The sequence below is a fragment of the Clarias gariepinus genome, chromosome 2, assembly GCF_024256425.1.
Source record: "Clarias gariepinus isolate MV-2021 ecotype Netherlands chromosome 2, CGAR_prim_01v2, whole genome shotgun sequence".
Lineage (NCBI taxonomy): Eukaryota > Metazoa > Chordata > Actinopteri > Siluriformes > Clariidae > Clarias > Clarias gariepinus.
Genome location: NC_071101.1, coordinates 50,453,740 through 50,464,073, shown reverse-complemented (window position 1 = coordinate 50,464,073; position 10,334 = coordinate 50,453,740). Strand labels below are relative to the sequence as shown.

Genomic DNA, 10,334 nt, shown 5'->3' with positions numbered 1-10,334 from the left:
AGTATAGACTGATATTATGAGAAGGCTATTAATCAGCCAGTAGATGGTGCAGAAATCTCTTCCAAAAATCCAGCATGACTCAATAATCCAGATAAACATTAGTGGCATCACAAAAATGCCAATGAGGAAATCCGACACAGCAAGAGAGAGCACGAGTGTGTTTGTTGGTGTGTGAAGCTGTTTAAAGTGAAAAACAGAGATGATAATGAGCAAATTTCCACACACTGTAAGCAAAACCACAGCAGCTGAACACACGTACATTAGGATATAAACTACAAGAGATACAGATCTCTCTGGACAGAAGAAATGCACACAGCGAACAGAATGGTTAAATTCTGTTAGGTTCATGAATGCAGCATTTTTATGCATGCATACAACATTAAAAATAAAACAAGCAGCTCTGTTGTTTTTATAATTTAAAAATGACATGACTTTATGACACACTCAAATGACCTAATTTGAGTGACATGATAGATATGATGTAATGCCATGTTGGAGCAAGACCTGAACTACATATCAGCAGAATGTTTCCTCCATCTTATGGACTGATGGTGCATGTGGAATCCCTTTACTTTATGTTAAGGTCAATTAAAATGTCAAAGTTATTTAATATAAAATTAATACACCTACCATATGTGATCATTAGACAAAAATATAGTTAACATCATTTAACAATTATAATTATCAGATATAGAAACTTTCATTGGATATTAGGAGAACATGATTTAATACAGTAGCATAATTGTTTTATTCTCTCAAGTGGAAATATTTTTGAGTTTCTTGCTCTAAAATGGAAAACATGCAAATGTGGACATAGTAAGAATAGAAATGTTTACAGGGAAGTGCTTAATATTATTAATGAATCAACCATTGTGTTGTTGTTTTAAACATCATAAAAGTGCTCAAAATTGAAAAATAAAATGCTTGTCTCACACACACGTTTCTACAGTTTACAGTAATACTCTACATCTATGAGCTGCTAAATAAAAAAAACTAAAATTAAAGTAAAATACTCTAGTTTATATTATGCTCAAAAACATAAAATTTACAGCAATTATTTTATCTTTTACAGAGAAATGTTATTTTACAGATTTTTCCTAAATTTATATGATTAAACAATTTCATTAAACGAACAGCACCAGAAGTTTAGCAGTGAAACACCGTTATTTTACAGATTTTTGCTACATTTATACGATTGAAGACCTTCAATAAAGCAACAGCACTATATGTTTAGCAGTAAACCACCATTATTTTTAATAATTCCCATGGGATATATCTGGTCCTCCGAAACGTAAAATAAACGCGAAGAAAACGTACTAGAAGCGTTTACCTTGCATTCGTTAGAATTTGAACGGCAAGAAAAAGCTGCATGCATAGTTTTTTTGACGCCGTATAAACACGCAGCCAGACAGACGCACGTCACCAAGGCCCATGTGAACACTCTCATTGACTCCTATGTGTAGAAAACCCCTCGGTGCTTAATCCGCGCTTACCGGAGACTACGAACGCCAGAAAAACACTGGATTTTAATGCCTTTGTGAACAAGGCCTCACCCTTATAGGTGGAAGTGAATTCCTGCGGCTTCTCAGTGGTGACATGTTGGCCGTACCTGAGATTTGCGACAGCGAACGTGGCAGTATTAATAAATGAGCTTTGTTTACAGCAACAACAATTAGAATTAAAATGAGAATAAAAAAAATCTCTTTTGCAGGCTTGCAGGTATTTTTTCTCCCACTGAAACACGATGACATTTCAGAGTCTTCTTCTCTGTCCCTTACAGACTGCTTTCCTCCTCACCTGTAGCGTGTCTTCACTATTCTGAATTTAGACAGAAACCGTTTACCGTCTGCAAAGGTCAGACCACCTCTGCGCGCGTTAAACATTTGAAGGACGCCTGTCTCCCATTGGCTGGTTCATATCACGTTCTGTCTGTGTCTGATACCTGAGTAATAAACGTAAGCGTATTTTGTGTCACTCACTCGCTTATTTAAATGCGCCAGTAATAAAGCGGTAATTAGAATATACCGTGGAGTTTTCGCTAACGTTTTCGGTACAAAAATAACACCATAGTTCCCCTCATACAAGCTAAATATCAAAATGTAACTTATAGCGCTGCTTTAAAACAATTACACAGCAACAATACATTATCCTTGTGTCAGAATATTCAGACCTGCATTAAGAAAGCTGATGGCTAGATTGCCACTGTTATATTTTAGAACAAATGTCATCAAAACAAAAAAATATATATATTTTTGATAAGTATCAGTCTCCTAAATTCTCTTCACATTCTTTGAAGGCATGAAGCAGATACTATAGCTTACATGTAAGTAATAATGTAAGGATAATCTTTTAAAACGTCAAGAAAAAATGCTTAACTTGCATCAAGAAATTAAATGTCAAAGTATTATAAAACTAATATGATTTACCTTAAAATTACAAAGAAAAACATTAAATTTTTAGTATGGACAATCTAATAAGTATTTAATTACAATTTATTATTGTCATTTTACATTAATTTATATGTAAGTCACAAAAACATAATATGTTTTTTACTGTTAAAAAATGTAAAAAAAAAAAAGACTTCATTTTAAAAAATGTAAATAATCCTTTAAAAACAGTCAACTTAGTAATTAACAGATGTCTGTAATTTTACAGAGACTTGTATGTAGTTTAAAAAAAAGGAAAACTACTATAAAATGTTTAAGTTATTTTATGTAAACTTAGGACTTTTTTTTTTACAGTGTATCATGCAGTCACTCAAATTAGGGAGGTGTGGTTTATTTCTAAGTCATAAAAGCACCAGGGTTTCTTGTTTCATTTTTTATTTTCTAGACCTTAGAGAAATTTTATGTCCATGAACCTGACAGAGTTTAACCAGTTTGATCATTGTGAGCATTTCTCTTGTTCAGAGAGATCTGTATCTCCTGCAGTTTATATCTTACTGTATGTGTGTTCAGCTGCTGTGATTCTTCTAACAGTGTGTGGAAATATGCTGGTCATCATCTCTGTTTTTCACTTCAAGCAGCTTCATACACCAACAAACACACTAGTGCTCTCTTTGGCTGTGTCGGATTTCCTTGTTGGCATTTTTGTAATGCCAGTATTGTTAATTTGGATTATTGAGTCATGCTGGATTTTTGGAAAAGTTTTTTGCAGCATTTATTGGCTTGTTAGTAGTCTTATTTCAGTATCAACCTACACTGTTTCTCAGATTGCTGTGGATCGGTATTTGGCTCTCTCAAACCCCTTTCTCTACATGAAAATTTTCTCTGTAAGGATAACTCGTGTTATAATTGTTTTTAACTGGTGTGTAGTGGTAACCTATAATATGGCACTGCTATATTTCAATGGAAACTTTACAAGTTTTGCAATGTGTCCTGGAGAGTGTATTCTCCCTCTAAATGAGGTTTGGACTGTAATAGATCTAATATGTTCATTTATATTTCCATGTTCTGTCATAATTTTATTGTATACTGGAGTGTTTGTGATTGCTAAGAAACATGCCACTGCTATCAGAGAGCTTAACAATCACACACGACCTAAAACACAGAAAATCACCTCACACTCAATGAAATCTGAGAGAAAAGCAGCTAAAGTCCTCGGCATTTTAGTGTCTGTTTTTCTTTTGTGTTTACTTCCGTATTTTGTATATAGTTTGTTAGGTGGTGTTATTGAACTACAGGCAGAAACACTTCATAAATATATAATCATAATGTATCTTAATTCCACCATTAATCCATTTATTTATGCTCTGTTTTACCCGTGGTTTCGGAGGAGCATTAAATTAATTGTAACTCTGCAAATTTTTCAAAGAGACTCCACATTCATAAATGTTCTTTCATGAAATCGTTTTTTTTCTTCTGATGGTGTGACTAAAAATGGTTTATGTAAACAAATGTATAGTGGATTTCGAGGTATGTTTAGGAATATTGTCCTGTTATAGCAGCCATACTCTTTTCATCTTTTCACCTTCAGTTATTTTAGTGGAATCCATTCTTCCCTTCACCCATGTAATGTTTCCTGTGCCACTGGCTGCAAGACAATCCGAAAGCATGATAGATCCACCCCCATGCTTAATAGTTGGCAAGCATCGCTGCACAGTGGAACGGTGCACCACCACCCCTGAGTCTGCTAAATCTTCCTACAGCTTTTTTTCGGTCAAATTGCCATTTTGATTTGTCTTTCTGACCAGCATATGAGCAGTTCTTTCAAATAGCTTTCTTATTCTTTCAGACCTCATTTTGACCAAAGTTTTCCTGAACTGCTATCTCTTAATTACATTTCTCTCTGTGGAAACTGTAACCTAACATTGCTTTGCTATCTTCTTGTAGCCTTTTTATGCATTGTGGGCTTCAATAACTTTATGAGGCTTCTTAGAGAAACCGATGATTGTTGATTGTTCACAATTGTGTGCACAAGGTTCAAAGAGTCAAAGTATTTGTAAGGCTTTGAAATTGGCCTTTACTAATGACAGCTCTTGCCATGCATCATGTCTAACGACCTGATTAAGATCTGAATCTGGGACTCTGGAACTCATAGGCCATGTCCACATGTAGCCTGGTATTTTTAAAATGGAGATTTTTTATCTTTATTTAAAAAAATAATTCTGTCCACACGACCTATGTTTTGAAAATATCTTTTACCATATGAAAATGCAAAATCCCCTGTTAAGTGCTGTTAGGAGCCTCCCTAATCAACAGGGGGGCAATCATAAGCCTAGATGAAACGTCAATACCTGTTGCACTTTGTAGAAGTCCGACGGTTCTTGTCCGAAACAGTCGTCGCAGTCAGCAGGGTCTGTGTTGTACAGTAAACAGTATAGTTTTGTACAGTATGTAGTAGCAGTGAGCTTCATAGTACATTCAGGCACCTCTGTTTATTAACATAATAAAAAAGGTGATATCAAATAAAGGAGACGAGTATACAGGCAATTACATCATCGGCACAAGGTGACGTTACAACAAGCCAAATTTCCGTTTTTCCTGTCCACACAACACCACTGACCAAAACTGTGTTTACTTGTGGACAAAAGGTGAAAACCACAGAAAAAAATCTTTTTTTAAAATACCCAGGTACATGTGGACATGGTCTTAGTGTGCCCAAACTTTTGCACAGTGCCATAATAATGTATTTATTTATTTATTTATTTATTTGTCAATTTAGGGCATAATAAGTAATTATATCAATGTTTGCTGAAAATATTGTGCAATTTTTCAATTTCCAAGAGAAATATATTTTTTTAGACTTTATCAAAATCTGTTATTTATCAAGGGATGATTGTATATAAAAATGAATGGCAAGACAAAAATACAAATTAACATGGATTAAACAGATTCTTACCAAAAACATATCAGCTTATAATTTTATGATAATTAATTTAACATTAATCTTAAATTTAACATTTTTAAGTTTTAACATTAATGTTTAATTTTTATCTGCCTGTCATCAACTGTAAGGACAAAGCAATAGTATGTTTTGGCAGCAAACAGAAGTATTAGAAGAATTTAAACAATAACCTTTTTATATGTCAATACTTATTTATAATTTAGGGAAAATTCTATAAGAAAAAAAATAACCATTATACAGTATAAAACATACTGGTTGGTCCTTTCAAGGAAAAACCTTAACTTGTTGACTTTCAGAAATAAAATAATGCATGTAAAAAATAGCACTTAGTTTAAAAAGGACAGAAAAAGATTCTAAGTCTCTCTCTCTCTCTCTCCATACATATATATATATATATATATATATATATACACACACACACACACACAGACACACTACTCACAATAAGTTGGGGATATTGTGAGAGATTTAGTGGATGCCATACATACAGTGTTTGTTTCACTTTAGGCATTTTTAGGATAGGGAGGTAGTTGGATTGGGGTTATAGACACAACTCATTTTGTGTTTTCCATGAAATGGTCTCATTGTGTACAGGTGTGCCTTATATCGGGGCCAATCCCAAAAGACAACCTTTGTTAATGTGGCATTAATTTCAACATTCTGTAGGTATAAAAAGCTGGTACTGTCAGTAAGTCATTCCAAGTTCATCATTTAAACAGCCATGAACACACGTCATCACTTAACGGATGAGCAGCGCCAACTGGCCCTGGCGCATCTTCAGGTCGTGGCAGGCAGGCTAATGTTGCTGGTGAACCTGGTGTGTCTCGCCGGGTTAGATATCGACAAAATAGCAGCTAGTGATCTCCATTAGTAAGGCTTTGAAAACTCCCCCCAAAACATTTAGAGATTTATGCGAGATATATAATTAAAATAAAAGGGGGAAAAACATGGAAACAAGGTGCAAAACTAAGAAAGTCCACGAAGAGAAATCGGCGCTCTCTTCCCCCGGCTTACAAACAAGCGGCAAGAAGGGAGACAAAGCGAACCCCATTGTAGAGACTCTTGATTTGAGCCTCATTTTTAGAGAATTAAGAGATAAAAAAAAAACAACTGGAGGACATTAAATCTGAAATCTCTAATACTAAGGCTAGACTGGAGGAGGCAGAAGGTAGAATTGCAATGGTAGAAGACAGGATTCAAAATGTCAAAGAGGTATTCACAAACATGTTAAAGTCACACAGCAGAATTGAAGAGATGGGGGGTTGTTTGAGAAAAGCTGGAAGCCTCTGCACATGATCCTGGCAAACTCCACAACATTTTCTCCTCACTACTCAACCCACCGACTCCTCCTGCCCCTTCCTCTCTGACTGCTGACGATTTTGCCACATTCTACGATGGGAAGATTGCAGCAATCCGCCAGTCCTTCGCTCCCAACCAAACTCCTACGGCAAAACCTCAGGACCTTACCTTCCCTCCCTTAGCAGAATTCTCTAACCTGTCATCTGATGAGGTTCAGCAGATCATTTCGTCATTTAACCCTACCTCCTGTTCATTAGACCCAATTCCTTCCACAATGCTCTAGGCCATCTCACAAGACATCCTTCCCCCTACCACAACCATCATCAACCATTCCTTATTATCTGGTCATGTTCCTGCTGCTTTTAAGAAGGCAAGGGTTATTCCCATTCTCAAGAAACCCTGCCTGGACCCATCAAAAGTTAACAATTATCGCCCAGTATCACTTATCTCTTTTATTTCCAAAATTCCTGAAAGAACTGTTTATAACCAAATGTCTCTTTATCTCTTACAGAACAACCTTAATGATCCCAACCAATCTGGATTCAAAGTGGCACATTCCACAGAGACTGCCCTTCTGTCAGTCACTGAGAAGCTCCATGCTGCTAGATCTGCTAAACTTTCATCTGTCCTCATCCTCCTGGACCTGTCAGCTGCATTTGACATGGTGAACCACAAGATTCTATTATCTATTCTTACAAGCATTGGAATTTGTGGAACTGTGTGGCAATGGTTTGCTTCTTACCTAGAAGATAGTTCATATAAGGTAACATGGAGGGGATCTACATCTGCCCCACGTAGACTCTCTACTGGTGTCCCGCAGGGCTCAGTACTTGGTCCTCTTCTGTTCTCCCTCTATACCCGGTCTCTTGGTAAGGTCATATCATCGCATGGATTTTCATACCATTGTTATGCAGATGACACCCAACTTACTCTCTCCTTTCCTCCCTCTGACACTCAGGTTTCCACCCGGATCTCAGCATGTCTGGCAGACAACTCATCCTGGATGGCTGTTCATCAGCTGAAGCTCAATCTCAGTAAAACAGAACTGATGTTTATCCCTTGTGACTCATCCCCATGTCAAGACCTTGTGTTATCCCTGGACAACAACCAAATCACTCCTTCAACCACCGCCCGCAATCTTGGGGTAACCGTGGACAATCATCTGTCATTTTCCCCACACATCGCTAACCTTACTCGCTCTTGTAGATTCCTTCTTTACAATATCAGAAGAATTCGCCCATTTCTTTCTTCACAGGCTACTCAGGTGCTTGTTCAGTCCCTTGTTATTTCAAGACTGGACTACTGCAACTCACTCCTGGCAGCCCTGCCTCTGGCCACGATTCGTCCTCTGCAACTGATCCAGAATGCAGCAGCACGTCTCGTTTTTAACCTACCCTTTAACCTAAGTTCTCCCACACCTCACCACTCCTCCGCTCCCTGCACTGGCTTCCTGTAGCTGCCCGCATTAAATTCAAAATGCTGATGCTTGCCTACAAAGCTAAAAATGGCCCAGCACCCACTTATCAATCAAATGTTTTCTGTTCGCCCAGTGTTTTAGGCAGACTATGCCTATGCCATGATATGACAGTGGATATGAAATTTGAAAACCCTCTTTTAACACTGCAAATAAAAGATTAACATTTTTGCCCAGTAAACTTCTCGGTGCAATGCGTTCCAAGCTTAGGTTATTTAATTTTCATATGCACAACATTTTTGTAGCTCATACATTTTTGTATGAATTAGCAAACTTACTATTTTTTCTGCTCTTTAACATTTCAATTTTCATCAATTAGATTGATCAATGAAAAATAATTTAATGTAATATTTTTTAAAATGTAAAAATAAAGCAAATGTAAGCAACTAAATAAGTATTTTTGCTTAAAAGAAATAAACAATTTGCTACATTTTTAAATCAAGTTTACTTACTATGTAATGAACAGTTCCTACATGTGATAACCATAAAAGTTAACTATGGTACCTATGACCTATTCCAATGTTCACTAAATACAGTAATTTGATTTTATATTAATGTATTTGTCTTTATATTAAAAAGCGTAAAAAAATAATTAAGTTATTGTAGACGTTGCATTACAAGTCATGACATCATATCTTTAATGCTGCCACTCAAGTTAAGGAGGCATGATTTATTTCAAATGTATAAAAGCACCAGTGCTGCTTGTTTTATTTTCACTTTTATAGATCTTAGAGATATAATGTATTCATGAACCTGACAGAATTTAACAAGTCTGATCGCTGTGTGCATTTCTCCTGTCCACAGAGATCTGTATCTCCTGCAGTTTATATCTTACTGTATGTGTGTTCAGCTGCTGTGGTTCTGCTAACAGTGTGTGGAAATCTGCTTGTCATCATCTCTATTTTTCACTTTAAGCAGCTTCACACACCAACAAACATCCTTGTGCTCTCTCTGGCTGTGTCAGATTTGTTTATTGGCATCTTTGTAATGCCTCTGATGCTAATCTGGACTATTGAGTCATGCTGGATTTTGGGGAATTTTTTTTGCAACATCTACTGGCTGATTAATAGTCTTCTCACAATATCAGTGTATACTATTGCTCAGATTGCTGTGGATCGGTATTTGGCTCTCTCATACCCCTTTCTCTACATGAACATTGTCTCTGTGAGAATAAGTTGTGGTGTTGTTGTTTTTAGTTGGTGTGTAGTTGTGATGTATATGTTAGCACTGCTATATTTCAATGGTAACTTCAGAAGTTTTGTAATGTGTCCCGGAGAGTGTTTCTCAGTTCCAAATGAGGTTTGGACTGTAATTGATCTCATATTTTCCTTTATATTTCCACTGTCTGTCATAATCATATTATATACTCGAGTTTTTGTGATTGCTAAGAAACATGCCACTGCTATCAGAGAGCTTAATAATCACACACAGCCTAAAACACAGAAAATCACCTCACACTCAATGAAATCTGAGAGAAAAGCAGCTAAAGTCCTCGGCATTTTAGTGTCTGTGTTTCTGGTGTGTTTACTTCCATATTTTATTTACAGTTTATTAGGCAATGTTATCGAATTACAGTTTGAAACATTTCAGAAAGTTTTAATTACATTTTATCTTAACTCTACTCTTAATCCGCTCATTTATGCTCTGTTTTACCCATGGTTTAGGAGGTGTATTAAATTATTTGTAACTCTCCGAATATTCCAAAGAAACTCTGCATTAATTAATGTTCTTTCATAAAATATTTTATTCCTATTCTAATGGTGTAAGTAAATATTGGTTATTTTAATTTTATAATTATTAAATTAAAATTAAGGTTAAATTCTTATTTGCCTGTTAAACTGTCATCAACTGAAAAAAACAATAGTTTTTATATAGTATTTCATGCTAATGAATATCTTGATGTGGTTAAAAAATAAATAAATAAAAAGCAGGCACGTCTCAGGCTGGCATGGTGTTGCACAGGTATTTATTCAGGTATAATAAGGCAAATTACAGGGAAAATAAGAAGGTTAGTAAGTTTAAATCATATTCTGCCTTTTTCAAAACCAAAGTTTCCTTACATTGGTATAAAAACAATTCTTAAGTAAGCTATGCACCAAACTGAAGAATCAGACGGATTCCAAAATTAACATTTTTATTTAGCTATATTCTGTTTTATTTAGGCTTTAAAGAATGTATAAAAAAAAATAAAATAAATAAATTAACTGAACTATGC

The 10,334-nt window shown here is 35.6% G+C and overlaps 2 protein-coding genes across 2 annotated transcripts; both read left to right on the top strand.

Annotated features, from left to right (window-relative positions):
* The first annotated feature begins 2,854 nt into the window (after positions 1-2,854).
* LOC128514329 (trace amine-associated receptor 13c-like) lies at positions 2,855-3,844 on the top strand. Its single transcript, XM_053488139.1, has one exon. The coding sequence runs from the start codon at positions 2,855-2,857 to the stop codon at positions 3,842-3,844; it is 990 nt and encodes a 329-aa protein (XP_053344114.1).
* Positions 3,845-8,866: 5,022 nt separating this feature from the next.
* Positions 8,867-9,856, top strand: LOC128512705 (trace amine-associated receptor 13c-like). Its single transcript, XM_053486074.1, has one exon. It carries the CDS (start codon positions 8,867-8,869, stop codon positions 9,854-9,856), a length of 990 nt encoding a protein of 329 aa, XP_053342049.1.
* The last annotated feature ends 478 nt before the right edge of the window (positions 9,857-10,334 follow it).

Bases quoted from the DNA above. Each gene is read 5' to 3' on its own strand.
- LOC128512705 (XM_053486074.1), top strand. From the start codon at position 8,867: ATGAACCTGACAGAATTTAACAAGTCTGATCGCTGTGTGCATTTCTCC.
- LOC128514329 (XM_053488139.1), top strand. From the start codon at position 2,855: ATGAACCTGACAGAGTTTAACCAGTTTGATCATTGTGAGCATTTCTCT.